This window comes from Oryzias latipes, chromosome 5, assembly GCF_002234675.1.
Source record: "Oryzias latipes chromosome 5, ASM223467v1".
NCBI lineage: Eukaryota > Metazoa > Chordata > Actinopteri > Beloniformes > Adrianichthyidae > Oryzias > Oryzias latipes.
In genome coordinates, this window is record NC_019863.2 from 27,513,485 (window position 1) to 27,530,535 (window position 17,051).

General features: G+C 38.4%; 1 protein-coding gene across 7 annotated transcripts in view; it reads left to right on the forward strand.

The window, feature by feature from the left end:
• Positions 1-17,051, forward strand: part of LOC101174586 (low-density lipoprotein receptor-related protein 1) — a 118,190-nt gene that overhangs the window by 21,645 nt on the left and 79,494 nt on the right. For all 7 annotated transcript variants that reach the window (XM_020703484.2, XM_020703487.2, XM_020703488.2 and 4 more), the window contains exon 3: positions 12,468-12,605. In XM_020703484.2, coding sequence (XP_020559143.2) covers positions 12,468-12,605 — 138 coding nt within the window. The remainder of the gene's footprint in view (positions 1-12,467; positions 12,606-17,051) is intronic.

Here is a 17,051-nt window from a genome sequence, read left to right on the forward strand (position 1 = left end):
ATATTAATGAATATTGCTTGAAAGGGAGTATACACAGCTATTGCTTAAGGATAAGTAGTAACCGTTTGTGAGCACAGGTTTTGTTGGAAGAAAATACACTTTTCTATTATTCTTCCTAAAAAAGTTCACATAAATCGTGAAATCTGGATGTTTTGTTTATATCAAAGGTTTTTTTTTCTGGTCAGCTCTGATGAAGCTGTAGATGATACATCTGGAGCATTAAAGAGCCTACACCATGCAAAATCAATTTTTTGAACTTTTAAATGTTATGTAATGCTCTGAGCACCAGCCCCTCCCAGCCCACAAAAACGAGTGGGTTCTCACGAGCTGACATAACACCAGTGAGAACAGCCCCTTCCAGGAAGAATCTGCGCTTCCAGCACTGCCCCCAGGCTAACACAAACACCCATTTTCCCCACGGAGCTAGCAGTGTTTGGCAAAAACACTTTAATTTTATATGCACAATATTCACATCCATTTTTGCAAAAGTTTGGAATGTTTTTTTTGTGGGCGAAACGCAGACATGCTGCGGAGGTCGACTCTATGTTGACGTCATGAAATGGGCGCCGCCCACAAACAGCAGATGGCGGTGCTAGAGGGCCGTCTTACTTCCGGGTTGGAAAAGAACTTTGGAAAATAACAAAAAAAATGTGTTTTTTCTGTGCCAAAGGTAATATATTATCACATACAGTACATGGATATCGTTTACTATAAAAGGCTTAAAAATAGCATGGTATCGACCCTTTAAATCAAATAAACAATTAAAAAAGCTTTTTGGTACCTTGGGATTTGAATGTTCTGGTAAAAGTGTTTCTTTTGCAGCAGCAATACTGGTTCATAAGGGTAGTTTATCTTCTCGTTCATGTGAATGGCCTTCACAGCGGTCTTTGTTGGAATGCTGGTCATTGCTGGTGAAGTCAGCCACTATCCAGTGCAGCTGCTTCACCCTGCTGTGTTGGCCTCACAACGCCGTTCTTTGTGCGCTGGCCTTCTGGGTCAGAGTGACACCCGATGAGTAAAAACAACAGAACTGTGGTGATCTGCCTTTCTAATCTATGACCAATTGAAAGCTTGTTTACAATATTAACGATTGAAGAAGAGTTTTACATGGATCCTAGTCTTCAGGGACTCTTAGCGTAGACGTGGGAGGCAGAGCTGACGTGCTGATGCTCCACTTTTCTTGCACAATCTCAATAAACTTTCTTCTTTTACAAAAAAATCCTCCAGAGTCTTAGCATTGCAAATACTTAAACTTCTTCCTTTGCAGTTTCACCTGCCTTTGATCCTAAAAAGCTGTGACAGCAAAAACCTTTTGAGAATCATAAGACCTTCTGTTGGTTTCGGAGAAGGTAGCACAGCACACCTGGATTACCTGCTGCACAGCTGTAAAGCAGAGCCTGTATGTGTGTGCATGCCCACAGGCGAAGAGTGCAGGCAGACAAAAGGGAAGAGACTCTGGTTTGAGCGGATCACTGTGTTTTTAGACCTCTCACACCCACATGCTGTCATTAGCTAGCGTGTATCCACCCACTTCCCACACGTTCCAGAACAGAATTGTCCAAAAAAAAAGAACTTTTCTTATGTTTAGCTTTCAAGGAGTCAGATTTTCCTGTATTTTTTGTAACTGAGAACCAGATTTTTTTTGACAGTCTTTCTTCAGAGGATCCTTAGCTTTTTTTTTTCTTTTTTACTTTTACTCGTGGAAAACATCTTATATAATACCTGCCCTTTTGTTTTTGAAATGTTGAAAGTATATTAGCTAAAACAACATATGGTGTGTTATTAAAAGAGATGGTTCTGAAAGTGAGCAGATGAAAAAGTAACGTTTCCCTCTAAAAGATTTTAAGGCAGTCTGCATTCTTGACCCATGAGAAACAAAATGCATATAGTCAAAAGAAGTCAAACTTTGTGATTTGGTGGAATAGTCTAGAGCCTAAATAATATTCAAAGCAGAAAACAATTAAAAAATTACAAAGGCATTAAAAAAAGAAAAAAAAATCAGGGAAGAATGTTATTATACACAAGGCATGCACAAATAAAAAAAGATTTTGTGTATCCAAAGAGGAGCTGTGGAACAAAAGCAGTTTACGCTTAAAACAATCTCCACACATAAGGGAGTTTAAGAAAAGGATTATTGATATATACACTTACAAAATATGAATACACTGATGTATCTGTAAATATTTATGAATTGGAATTGTGTGGGCATGCGCTTGAGTGTGTTGGGGAATTTAAATGGACCCAAATGAGAGCTTAAACATGATAAATGAGTGTTGGATAATTTATCTGTGTTTATTGACCAATATGTGATGTTATATGTGTTAGATGGGTATCTTAAATTAAATCAAATTAAATAAATAAATCTGACACATATTATGTACTTGTTAGAGAGGGATCAGAACAATTACAGATGGTGGGTGCACTGGGTGTGGAAATAAGTTTGGTCCATAGCATGGGGGTGAGAATATTTGAGGCTTTTACTTCTCACTCCCTTTAGGATATTTCTTGGATTTTTTTGTCTTCTCCAACTTTTCCTTTTGAAGTATGTGTCAAAAATGAAACGGAATAGCATAATCATCATTTTGAGAGTGCAGGCATAAATAAGATAAAGAAACGGTGTGATTATTGAAAACTTGCTGGACAATCACTTAAGGCGTCAGTGACCTGGAAGCCTAAATAAGGGCAGACTTCTGACACAAATATAGCTGGAAGATATCAGTATTTTTGAGAAGTAACTATATTATCTGCTGCTATCTCAGTGTTATCGGCAGCTTTCTTTACTTTGGCATATTCACTTGTTTTTGTGAGCTTTTTTTTTAGCGACACCAGGAGAAGAAACTAGGAACTGATGCTAAAAAATATTATTTATGGATTGTATCTGTTTAGTTACAGAGTAGGGTTTAAAATGTTACAATTTAAATAAAAGTCTTAAAATTTGGGATTGATTTATTTCAAGCAATCAAACAAAAAAAAACTAAATACAAATTGAAAAAAAAGATATACATCTGTACAAAGATATATAAGATGATTAGTCATAATTTACTTGGAATTTTTTTTTTTTTTTTAAAGATATGTATACATCCAAGTACATGTGTAAATGATGCCATTCTATTTCTCTCAATCATAAATTGACATATTTGCACTAACAGTACATGACGCATGAATTCATTTAATGTAAAGTTAAATAATTTTACAAAATCCATCAGTGTTCTTTTCAAGATTACCTTTTTTTGTATTTAGGCCAAAAAACTGATTTCAGTTTGTCTTTGATGCAAGAAATCCCAATTTACGTAAAGAAACTCTTACCCTTTTGATAAAGGCTTGCGGATGGTGATTTAAATTGTACATAATGGAACTTTGGAAACTGAAATTGAATTGATGGAGCGGTTAGGCATAGATAACCTACCCTATCTGATGACGATATTTGGTTTATTGCTGAAAGGGAACTCTAGCAAATAGTATTTGGTGATAAATCATACTTTTTCTGCTTTTTTTAATCTGTTGATTTTTGGTGGAGATTTTGGGTGTGAAGAATGAAAATCATTGTCATGTTTGATTTCACACTTATATTCAGACCATCCACATCTCCCTCCTCAATCTATAGACCTTTTCCAAGAAATGAGAACATCATGAAAAAGTGTACTCATTTTCCTTAATTGCATTAAAAAAAAGGAACTTTCATAGATATATATTCAGCATCCACTTTTTAATTTATATCAAGTAAATCTGTGTTAATTTGACATAAATTGGGGTTCCAGCTCATAGAACCCACAAATCAATATTTCAGGAAATCTAAAAAATTGTGTAGAAATCACTCACTTCTCAGTTTTTTCACAAAAAAAAAAGCAGAGATAAATACATGTCCAGTTTTTGAAAAGGGTTGTTCGTTAGCTAAACCCGATTAAACAAAAGATTTCACCTGCATTTCTTAAAGTTTTGTCTCTGGACATTTGTTGCTTTTTGTGCAAAAACAGTTGTGTGTTCAGACATCCTGGAGTCATGTGGCTTTTTGTTTTCACAATGCAGGAATGTTCATTCTGTATATTTCTAGTCCATTTACAGTGCAGTGAACTGAATTAGATTTATGTGGTAGATTCAGAAGGGGAGGGGGTGTTTCGATGAGAAATTAGGACTGGGGCACAGGATGGGGAAAGGCTGTCCTCGACAACAAGCCTGGAGTCTGACCCGTGTTTAGCCATGGAAAGCGTGTCAGGGGTTTAAATTGTAGGAAAGACCATTTAATAATCTCAGCAGGTTTCTGCAGAAAGGGGTGGGCCCTGCCAGGGGCGCCCCCTCAGGAGTAGGCAGGAGCAGTTCTCCAACATAATAAAAGAGAAATGATCTGTGATGCCAAGATAATTAGTATATCCAAATAAGAAATCAACATCTTCAGCACCTGCCTTTGCCTGTGGCCTCATCTTTCTCTGCATTAGCTGAACCCTTTGCATCTGGTTAGCAGCAGTGATGAACTGCTGGATCCTGTGTGTGAGATGCATTATTTAACACCCGGCTCTTTTCCAGCAGTGCTTATTCAACTCAAGTCTGCTCTTACCATTATCCTCAGCCTCTTCCCTGAGCCCCCTCAGGCTTTTGTAAAGCTGTTTCTCTAAGATAATTAGTCATTGTCCTTTGAATTCTGTTTTTTTAATGCTTCATTTTAACAAAACCAGCGTCTGGAGAGGCTCACGCCTGCTTTCTGATGACTTAAAGTTTTAATTTAGCTTATAATTTAGGACGTTTTTCAGAAATCTTGTCAGTTTTTGTTGGAAATAGACAACCTTAACCTCTATAAATGGATCTATTTTGTTCCCTTTAGTTCCAGATGTTTTCTTTGTTGAATTTTGCAAAGTAAGTTGTGGACAAAAATATTTGCTCAGTGACTGCCCCCCCCCCCCCCCCAAAAAAAAAAAAAAAAAAAACCCCATGCAGATCTGGTGGTTGAGAAGGTTTGTTGTGCTTGCAAGAGGCTGGATTTAGCCTTCCTGCTTTTCTTGTCATCCTGCCAGCTCTCCTAGAAGCCCCCCCATGAAGGTATGAAAATGCACTGTTGATATCATTGGAGGAGAGGATCGAGTGCTAAGCCAAAGATCTGAGAACGAAGTGCTAAATGCTGTGGAAGGCAGACAGTCTGCCAACAGTCGAACTCAGACACTGCTGGAGAAAAAAACACAAAAAAAAACATCTATGCTGTTAATTCGAATAAAAGGTGCAGCTGAGCTGGAATAATCAAGAGAAATCCTGACAGTTGTTCTGTTGGTGAGCTTCTCACCGGTATGAGTGCTTTGAGTGACAGGTTAGTGTGTTGTTTTGTGTTTATAGGATAACTGTCAGAAATAAATCGGTGGAAGGAGAAAGATGTGTTCATCCCGGTTCTGTTTTTCCTGCTGTGTTCGCTTTGCTGCTCCACATCTTTACGACCAAAAACAGCCATCCAGACCTGTCTCTTAGCAAAGAGAAAAAGGTCATAAAAACAGCAAAACCTATTTTATATTCAAAAGGCTTTTAAAAATTGAATATTTTACGAGAAAATATATTGGATTTGCTAGATGTTTTACCCATAAAATCAGAGTCTTTCCATCCCGACCTTATGTTCTGACCTTGATGGAGGCTGTCTGCCTAAGTGGTGCCACCGACACAGAATGAAAAGAAAGAGAGTGGTCAGATCAGGAATGTTTCATGTTCTAGAGCAGGGGTGTCAAATTCATTTTCACCGAGGGCCACATCAGCAAAGTGACTTTCCTCAAAGGGCTAGATATAACTTCTACATGTAACTAAATGTAATGAAAAATAAAGGTAACTACTCCTTAATGTTAAATAACTAATTTATTTATTTGTGTATTTATTTATTAATTATAACTTTTTAAAGTGACAATTACAGTTGCATAGAAAACATATATTTGCTTGTTACTCTAACATAAATCCTTTTAAATTTGATTCTGACAGGTTAGGTTATATGGACAGTGTTTAAGTCCTAATGTATAGTTGCCCAATCCGATATTTCAAGTCCGATTCCCCCTAGATATGAATAAATACACACCAATTTTTATTTTTTATTTTAAGAAATGAAAAACTTTTATGCCGTCGCGGGCCACATAAAATGACATGGTGGGCCACATTTGGCCCCCGGGCCTTGAGTTTGACACGTGTGTTCTAGAGACAGATACTCACAGAACAAGACAGGAGGCTTTTATGATTTAAGATTTTATGGGTTTCTGGGAGTGACAAAAAAGGCAAGGATCAAGAATGACAGGAACCGCTCTGGTTAGATGAGATGGTTGGACATTCAGAATAAGAACAAGAATTAGATGGATAAAAAAAGCCACTCTGTTAAAAATGTAATTTTTGCGTTTTTAACATGCTTTTGTGGCATTTTTCAGATGATGGAGGACCTATAGAGAAATTTAGGCCAAAAATTGCATTTCTGAGTATTTCTTTGTTCAAACCATTGTGAATCAGGAGCAGATGAAAAAGGGCCATGTAGAAAATACGCCAGGTGGACAACAAACACCCTGCTCTGCTCTATTCTGATGCATCCACTCACAGACCACTAGATCAAGATTCAAGATTCACGATTCAAGACTCAAGATCAACTTGATTAATCCCCGAAGGGAAATTTAGTTGTAGCAGCAGCACCACGGAAATAGGGGGATAAAGATAAACACAAGACACAAAATATACAGGGAAGAAAAGAGGAAAAATAAAATAAAATAATAATAAAATAACTATACAGTCGAAAAAACTCTAGAACTCTCAAAAAATCTTATGAACATCCAAGTCTGCCAGATGAATTGTGAAGTCTAATGACTGATGGCAGGAATTACTTCCTGTATCGTTCTGTGGCACAGCGGGGATGTATAAGTCTGCCGCTGAAACTGCTTCTCAGTTTGTCCACCTCCCTGAAGAGGGGATGGGAGGGATTGTCCATGATGGTCCCCAGGTTAGCCAGGAGTCTGTCCCCCACTACGTCCTCCAGATTGGCAAGCTTGGAGCCAATAACAGACCCTGCTTTTCTGATGAGATCCATGTTTTCCTTGACCGAGCCGGCATCTGGCTGAAAACGGTAAATCTGGATCCAATATTGCTCTCCATTTTGTTATTTCTGTAATGTTTGGTTGGGCCTGTGAGCCACCGGGAGTGCACGCAAACAGAGAGCTCTCAACAATGTGGAAGGGCAGGTCAGACAGGATTGCTTCATGCCAACAGTCCCGCCCACAACTCAGAGGTAAATTTCTAATAAGCTAATGCTGGTCTGCAGAAACTATGTTCTAGAAAAATAACAGTTTTTTAAAATGTTTGGGCCATAAGCGTCATAATTATCATTATTAAAAGAGCAGTGGGAATACTTTTAAAAGAGCTCAAAATAAGATTGAAATGGGTCTTTAAAGCATTTGGGGGTTTGAGCTGCCAGGAAGGAGGCCAAAGAGGAGATTAATGGATGTAAAGGGAAAGTAGTTGCTGTCAGAGTAAAGTAGACATATGTTTTGATGTAGAAGCCTGCAAGGACTCTATCAAAAGAAGAGAAGGAATGTTCCAGTTGTACAATGAATCCTGTCTGTAAACAGTTTTAGGGTAACTTTTACTTCTCCTCTTTTGTCTAAAGCAGTAAAAAAAAATGCAAGGCAGCGTGTGTGATCTGCCAAAACTAAAATTTGTGTTTTCCCAAAAACAGTTTTGAAGTTTGTTTACTTTAGTACTAGCATATTCATGCTGTGTGCAAAATTTAGCAATTTATAGCTGTTTAAGATGCATGTTCCTTATTTACCCAGCCCATAATGTCTTTTGCTGAAGCCTTTGTAGTAGTTAGGATCAAACTAAGGCAGTCTTACTGTTCTCTGAAGTTGGCCTCATTCTGGCTTTCATAAAAAAGCCTTTTATATTTAGCTGTGGCTCTGGCAGCATCTTATTTGTTTGTGTGTTTGTTTTTGGTTGAATAAGCATTGTGTAGACCGGCATATGGATGTACAGAGTGAACTAGTGAATGGAAAATCCCCGCATCTTTACAAGCTTTGAGTTCTGGGACAGCCTGATCCAGACCCGGATCTTGACTCCATTTCAGCACACGGGGCCCCAGGAGAGGAAACAGACATGCAGAGACTCTTGTTAAAGTGATTGAGCTCTGAAACTCTAAGGGTTTAAAAAAAAAAAATAAAAGCTGGAAAGTCTTGGCTCATGCAGAAGTTGGAAGAACAAAGATCAGATGTTTTTTTATACTTTGTTTTTCTGTTGTTAGGGTGCATACTTCTTCACAATAAAGCGCCATTCATAGACAGGAGATACAAAATGACAGCATGTGAATTCTTTGCCTTGCCTTTGAGCCACTTGAATACAGATTGAAGACATCTGGAATATTTTATTTGATGGTTCTCCCATTTAAAAAAAGGAGTTACTGTGTTTGAAGAACCTTTTTTTTTAATTAGAAAGGTATGAAGAGTCAGTCCGATAGTTGAACCTCAGATTCAGGAACAACGGTGCGGTTTCCGTCCTGGTCGTGGAACAGTGGACCAGCTCTACACTCTCTTTAGGGTGCTGGAGGGTTCGTGGGAGTTCACTCATCCAGTCCATATGTGTTTTGTGGACTTGGAGAATCCGACTGTGTCCCCCATGGTGTCCTGTGGAGGATGCTCTGGGAGTATTGGGTCAGGGGAGCCTTACTAAGGGCTTTCCGGTCTCTGTATAACAGGAGAAGGAACTTGGTTCATATAAATGTCAGTAAGCCAGAGCTGTTCCCGGTGTATGTTGGACTCCGGCAGGGCTGCCCTTGATCACCAGTTCTGTTCATAGTCTTTATGGAATTTGTAGGTGCAGGGAGAGACTGGAGGGAGTTTGGTTTGGGGACCACAAGATTTCTTCTCTGCTCTTTGCAAAGGATGTTGTCTTGTTGGCTTCATCAAGCTGGGACCTCCAGCATGCATTGGGGTGGTTTCTGGCAGAGTGTGAAGCAGCTGTGATGAGGTTTCAGCACTGATAAATCTGAGGCCATGGTTCTCGACCAGAGAAAGGTAGTTTGCCCTCTCTGGGTGGAGGAGTTTAAATATCTTGGGGTCTTGTTTGCGAGTAAGGGAAGACCGGAATGCAAGATTGACAGGCAGTTTGGCGCGTCTTTAAGCTGGCCTAGGAACATCTTGGGGTCCCCCCAGAGGAGTTGGAGGATGTGGCTTGGGACAGGAAAGTCTGGGCATCTTTGCTTAGACTGCTCCTACCATGACCCCGATGAGCGGAGGAAGATGGATGGATGGAAAAGTAAAAGTACCTTAAATTGGCAGCATATGTCAAAACATTTGTCTAAAACAACTTTTCATTTTCCATTTGACGGCTAAATGATTAAACTTTTGTGTTTATAATTATCAATGTCCGACTGACCTTTCATCACCTTAGAAGTTGGTGGCCTGCGGCCCCCGCTGTTAACCCGGCCTTTGCACGTTATGTTGCTCACACCACTGCGGCTCTGCCCGCTTAGCAGGGGGTCACAGCCCATTTGTGTGATCCAAAACAATGGCCTTAGGTCTCTTGTCCCCATCACACCACCTCAGCCCTTTTCAGGGACTTGAAAAGAGCATGTGATCTACCTCTGTGTGTGTGGCAGCTTAGAGACTTCATTCGTGCAAAGTTTCTGAAATCCTGCCTTGCTGCAATCTTGTTTTGAAAGAGACTTGAGGAATAGCTTTGCTTGGCTCTAATCTTGCATCTTTGGGTTTAAGATATGAACGAGGTGGATATCTTGGGGAAGTTTCGGATTAGAAGCAAGGTTAAGGTTTTGTTGGGTCAGACAGATATGGAGCCAGAGTGATCCGTACCATATCTGATGTTGTCTCTGTAGTTGCACATGAAACCTTGGAAAATTAGTGGTAGTCTGGTGCAAAAGAACAGAACTGGCACTATCAGTCTGTAATGGATCAAGATCATTTTATTTGCTCTTGGATCTTATCAATGTCTGATGCTCTTCTGCCTATTAGATAAAAATGTTATTTATATATATAAATATATATAAATTAGCAATTCCTTTTTCCATCCCGGCTGCCAGCTCCCGCAAGAAGCAAACCCCAACAATCCAGAATCCTTTCTACAGGAACTTTTGAGCAAATATGAACTTTTTCCTCACCCCATATTTACTAAGCTAATGTCAAGCTTATTCCCCTCGGGTTCATGGTTGGCTCACAGTAAAAAAAAACAACCTCAATTTCCTTTAAAGAACTCTTTAAAAATGTCAAGGAGATATGAAAATATGAAAGGTAAAAGCACAACATAAAACATGTCTTTCTTCCTGGTCTGCCATCCTTAGATTCTATAACAAAACTTGATTTATTGTTTTCATTACAATTTAAAATGTAATTAAAATTTATTTGAGCTTCAAGGTGACCCAACACCAGGATAGCAAACAAAGCAGCCTATTTAGTGGCTGCACTGGTCCATTCTGAGCAGCTCAAGGATGCAATCAAATCTAAAACCAAAGCACTTTCAGGATGTGTTAAAAATACCCCATAAAAATACAACAAAAAGTGAGCTTCTATTTTGTTAAGGAACACAACAGACTTTTTTTATACCGAGAGAATATTCCTGAAGCATAAAAACATAATAACAACTACAATTCTGGATTTGTATCTGTCTCTTTTGTTTCAGAACACAAGTTTTTATTATTTCTAAGAACGTATTACTTTAAATTTAGATTATACAAGTTATCAGATACATTTCCAGGTGATGGACTTACAGGAGGGGTGAAGAAGGTGAGGATTCATGTTGAACAGTGATAAGTCTGGTATAAGTCACAAGACTGGAAATGTAATCCCAGAGAAGCGGTTGAGTAATGTGGGCAGTAGGGAGAAAAGCTCTCTGCCTTGTGAAGTCGGTCAGCCATATTCTCACCTCTCTATCCAGTTTCTAAAGAAGCGGTTTTTGGCTAAACTCATATTCATCTCAGGGAGTTCATTCCCCCAGAATTCCATCTGTTCTCCACCAGCAGATCCTTGTATAGCCAAGCCACAGCCAGCACACTGCTGTTTTTTGTCTGTGTTTTCCTCTGGGATGGATGTGTGTACACAGCAGAGCAAAGGTAGTTATTTGGCTGGTCCAAGCTAGGATAATGGTGTGTTTGCAGTTCCTGCTAGTTTTCTCCAGCAGCCCTCTCCTGCTGCCACAACGGCTCTGTGGATGTCTGCTTTGTGGTTCTGGCTGGCAAACAGCAAAGGAATTGAGGGTGAGAAGGGGAAGCCATAAGGATTGGCCAGCAAACCAGTATTACAAAAAGGAGAAACTATTAAGGCAAAACCTGGAGGAAACTGCTGAAAACACACTTGGTGAATAAAATATTAAATCAGGTGTAAAATTTGAAAGAGAAAATGATGCATAACAGAAAAACACTTTTTCTTAGGTAGTTCTGAAATGTTTCTTTTATTAAAACAGTTCAGGTCCAAGCTGTATTGGGAAAATGCTGCTTGGAGGTTTATGGCGTCAATGTTTGCTCAACTAAAATCAATGAAAATATATTTATCATTTAAGATCGAAAAAATCATGATCACCAACTTGATGGCTCAGTGGTAGAGTGTGTGCCATGGCACTGATAGGTGATCAAAGGTATAAATCCATGGCTGAGTCACACCGAAAAACCATAAAAAAATGATATCCAATGCCTCCCCACTTGGTACTCAGCATTAAAGGTTGGAGCGGGGGATAAACCACCAGATGGATGCTGAGTGAGGTTGTGACTTTTGATCATTGCTCCTCCAGGGGTGAAAGGCAGAGAACTAAGTTTCACACAGTCAGGTGTGTGACAGTGAATGGGACTTTAACAAAGGGAACATGATAAATAAACATTTGGGTTAGGGTCCAACATCTATCTAAAGACTGTAAAGATATTAATGAATAATATTACCATAAACTTTGAGGTCCTCTATAAGGGTTTATAGGGGACACCTATAAACCCTATAGCAGGGGTGGCCAACCCTGGTCCTCAAGAGTCTCAACACTGTCTGTTTTCCAGCTCTCCCTGGACTGCTTGATGCTGATAACCTCAAGTGCGTTCAGTCAATCAGGATGTGAAATCACTTTAGTCAGCTTATCAACAGCAAGCAGTCCAGGGAGAGCTGGAAAACAGGCAGGGTTGAGGCTCTTGAGGACCAGGTTTGGCCACCCCTGCCCTATAGGTTTATTGGTCTCACTGTTGTTGCCATTCACAAGACACTTTACTTATTGATAATATGCAATTTTCCTTTGAAAAATGTTTGCATATTATTATTTCACAGTGCGTGATGACTCAACAAAATGTTATTTGTTCAACAAGTCCAAGAACTCCCGATAATAATAGTAAAAGTAAGAAATTTTCAGATATCCAACATTAACCAAAGTTCAAAGGTTTTTCCACTCCTCCAGTTAACTTGTTGAACATAAAAACAGAGATATCACTTGACCAAGCTCAGGTTTTTGTGTCTACTGTTGCATGGAGGTCAACTTCATCTGTGCTTGTCTTTCTTCAGGTCAACACAGCTCTGCATCTCGATGCCCACCCAATGAGTTCCAGTGTGGAGGGACAGAGCTGTGCATCCACATGAGCAAACTGTGCAACGGTGCCCCAGACTGTACTGACGGATGGGATGAGGGGCCACACTGCAGAGGTATTTTCATACACGTACCACTTTGTAAAAATGGATTCATAAAGTGTGAAGCATGTCCAACTGCACTCTGTATGCATAAAGTTCTGTCTTTTTGGAACATTCTTTGTAAATTGAGGAAGCAGTTGTTCTGAAATTCAAAACTAGGAACTAATTTATGATGAGTAGAACAAGATCATTTTAGGATTGTGCTGACTGAGCTGTCAACAGGAGGAAAAAGTGAATCGCCATCTTTTAATAGACTGTTGAATGGACTATGGAAAAGCAGCTATAAAGTAGAAAACTTCCTTCCTTGTGTCTGTCAAATCTTTAGGTTGGTTTAATATGAAGACAGTCCTGTGGCCTTGGTTCAAATGAGCCGGAGATGTTGAAACATTTCTCATAAGTTTGTCTGGTTTGGTTTATTCCATTCATTTCATTTCTCACTCAGAAATCACCCAAAAGATGAAACAGACCAAACTATCTTAAAAGTCACAGCTACTTTTGCGGATGGTCCTGTCCAAAATAAGCCCTGACCAGTAATGAGAAAAACAGCTATAACTGACTTGTTTGTTTGTATAATGACATCAGTGCACCATTTTTACCCATTTTTCTACTTCAGATTCACTCTGTGGGTTGTTTTTCCCATTAAACCACTTATACTTTTAAGGTCCGTCTGGCCTTTGGTCTGCTGGTTTGTTTACAGTGCTCTGCAAGTGAACAACAGGATGTATTTGTGAGTAGGCAGAGATCTTTATTTTCAGTCAGAGCAGAGTTTGCTTTTTTTTGTCTTCATTAGAGTTCAGGTAAGTTTTCAAACCAACCAGTGCATATCAAATGTCTGAGTTGGCCTGTTTGGTCCTGACTTGAGTGCATTTTCTTTGATAGCTAGCTACATTTAGGCATTTGAGCTGTGATGTGAACAGCAGCAGTCTCAAACTGTAAAAAGCTGACATCCAAACAAGTGTGAATGAAGAAAAAAACATAAATTTGTCAAGTTTTGCTCTGCTGAGGTGGCCTTCTATCTTTCCTACACTTATTTTTAAATCTTCCCACCACACCTTCCATTGGAAAAATGAGTTTCAAGGAAAAGTGTATTAACAAAACATGGAGAGGGCTTAAAAGTTTAAGGCTGGCTGGACCCCAGGTATCATATAAATGCGTTGCAATTAACTTTGCGGAAGCGATTCCGCAAAGTGCATTAATTTCTGATAATGCACACTTTGAAGGCCATTATCCTGCTTATACCATGGTCACTTACGAAACAAATAAATGTTCAATCAGTTTTTAATACTTCATTCCCGTCTTTTTTTTGGTTTTGATAACTTTTTTCACTAAAGGCAGGCTATTTGTTTTGTGGTACAGTACGTTGTCATGGTAACAATGTTATCCTGTTTCCTCTGTCATATTAGTCATATTTAAATTTTTCCCCCACATACTTTACATAAAACCACAACAAGGGCATGGATTCTGTTAGGCTGCTGATGGAGCCCGCCAGATTCTGTGCCTGACAATAATTTGCAGTAGAAGCAACAACATTTTATTAAATGTCCATTGTTAAATACTTCCATAACAAAGTCACTTTCATCAATCACGTTTTTTTTGGTAACTTAACCAAACAAAAGCCCCCTTTTTTTTTTACACAAAAGGCTGTCGTTTTATGTAGAATATGTGGAAAACAATGCAAATATGACAATAAACTCCAAAAGGCTGCAGAATAAAGCATATTGTAAACATCCACCTTCATTTTAAGCTTTTGGGGGCAAAATTCGAGCGCTACAAAACAAATCAACTATGCCAGAGACAGGGGAAACAAATTCTGGCAGGGGAAACTTATCTTGGCACAACACTGGCACCCAACTCGAACGCAGCGGCAAAGGAAGCGATATATAAGCTGATGGTTACGATGGGTTAAATTAAGCATCAGTTCAGAGGAAAAGTTCACCTCTTACAGCTTGTTTTTGTCCAGATGATGAAGGAAAGGTTTGTTTTAAAGAAGCCAGTGCAGTGATATAGAACATTTGGGCTATGTGAACTTCTTTTTTAGGTGTGCATTATCACTGTGGACTATTACTTTTTAATCCACACCAAGCAGCCAATCAGAATAGAGTATTTACCCAGACCATGGTATAAGTGTTGTTACTTGAAACCTGTTTGGTGGTTTGAGTGCTGCAGTGACTGAACAAACGTGTGTCAAACAGGCATAAACCAGTCTTGTGGTCACTTTTGTCTTCCAACAAATTAAATGTTTCAGAGTCGTGTTACTGATTTGAGGCTTTGTTATTTGAAACACAACATCTCATGAAGTTTTACTTGCTCCAAAATAAATTTTCCCTGGAATGTGTCACAGTAGGTTGTTTACATAGTTGCCCATGTTGGTTTCTAAATCCTGTTCGTCGTCTGAGTTTTGTTTTGGAAAATTCTGGGCATGTGTGTAATTTGAACTGTGGTTGTCCCAGCAGGCCTCTGGGGTGCAGCGGGGAGCCTTGTGTAGAAATATACTGAGATGGACAATCAGTGGTTTTAGGCTCTAACGCAGTTGATTGCTCTCATGAAGAGCACAGTCTAAGAAAATAGCTAGAAAAAAACACAACAGACTCCAGTCATTAGTCTGTTTTTTTTCTTAGTCAGCAAACTTTTTTTTAAAGATATTTTATTTTTAACTTCTTAGATTCTGACAGGATTAGGAAACTGTTGTATTTTCTTGTGCCGGTTGCTCATAAATTGTAATTCTTGACAGTTACTGGGTCAGTGTTTGGGGAAATGTATGACTTTTAGATCTAAGGCATCAAGAAAAGTGATTCACTTCTTGTTTTACATTATAACAAGTTTTCTAACTCAAAGGTGTGGTTGTAGTGCATTTTTCAATGCTGATGTTTGTGCTGATGTTCATAGATTAGGTACAATTTAGGCTTTTTGGGTGATTTCCAGAAGATGACAACTATTATAAAACTATGATTAGATTGTTTATTTTTAGAACGAGGTTTAAAAAAAATCACAAACTATGTTTTTAGCCTTTATTCATAAAAAAAACTAAACCAGTTAATAAAATCCAATAATCAGTTGTCTATTTAAAATACATTTTAAACTAAATCTTGTGTAATTCAATGGTAAAAACTGCATTTCTGCTAATTTTTAATGAAAACAATTTTTTTTCAGTAAAAATGTATCATTTTTTTATGGTTTAAATAAATAGTTGAAGAAAAGCTGTGGCTCTTAAACTGAACATAAATGGTTTTGAATAGAAATAGATCAATCTTCCTCTTTTGGCTTCTCCCATCAGGGGTTGCCACAGCGAACAAGTCGCATGGTATATTTGGCAATGTTTTACGCCGGATGCCCTTCCTGACGCAACCTTCTCAAACCGGGCTTGGAACCGGCACAAAGGTAGAGAAGGGAACAGGGAGCAGCCCGGAGTCGAACTCTGGTTTCACGGATGGAAGGCGCCGCAAACCAGCACGAGCTAAACCAGCTCCCCTGAATAGAAATAGATCAATAATGAAACAAATTATAAATGTAAATAAATACCTCAGGACCTTATTGAATGTAAATAATTCATTCAGAAAATGTTTATTAAACCATATCCCATTTAATGAATTCATTATTGAGGCATAAACTAAATATATTTTATATAATATAGAACATATTTGTCAAAGCCACCACAGAATGAATTTAGAATCTTAAATTTGATTATATTTTTGTTTTGTTGTTTTGGTTGTATAGTTAAACTCAAAACTTATTAATAAGTCATTAAATTATGGAAGATGTGAGTAAACCTCTGGTTGGTGAAACAAAGAAGCTTGTATGATGAAGACATGTCTGGTATTTGCATCACTTTATTCAAAGGAATTTTTCTTTTGAAATTCCAAAGTATTTGATGTTGACAATGTCAATAAAAACTTTTATTGTCTTTAATGCTTCCCAAGTTGGCAATGCTTTCTGTTACACTACATTTCTTACAGGGTATTTAAGTGATATTTCCACAATACCTTTTTGTACTCGGTACTTACATAGTATTTGTTGTGTATTTATGTGGTAGTATTTTGTTCATTCCTCTGTGGTACCTGCTTGGTATTTATGCTGTACACATTTGGATCTTACATAGTACCTGGGTTTTTATATATTGTGTTAATGTGTCTCATGTGGTACTTACCTCATGTAAGAACAAAGTAAGCACAAATGAAGTACCTTGAATTTACTTTTTAACTTTTTATGCGTTTCATTGTGTTTACCATTTGCCACAATATAGTAAATAAACAGAAACTACCTTTGAAGTACGGTACTGCGAAGAAGTGCCTTAAAATTTACTTTCCACTTACTTGTAAGTTTATGTGGTTATGTGTAAGTGGATGGGGTATTTACATAGTACTTATGTGATACCTTATTGTGGGTTTCATGGTACTCACTATTACTCACTATTACATGGTACTCACATGGTACTCACTATTAATGAGAACAGGGTAAGTACAC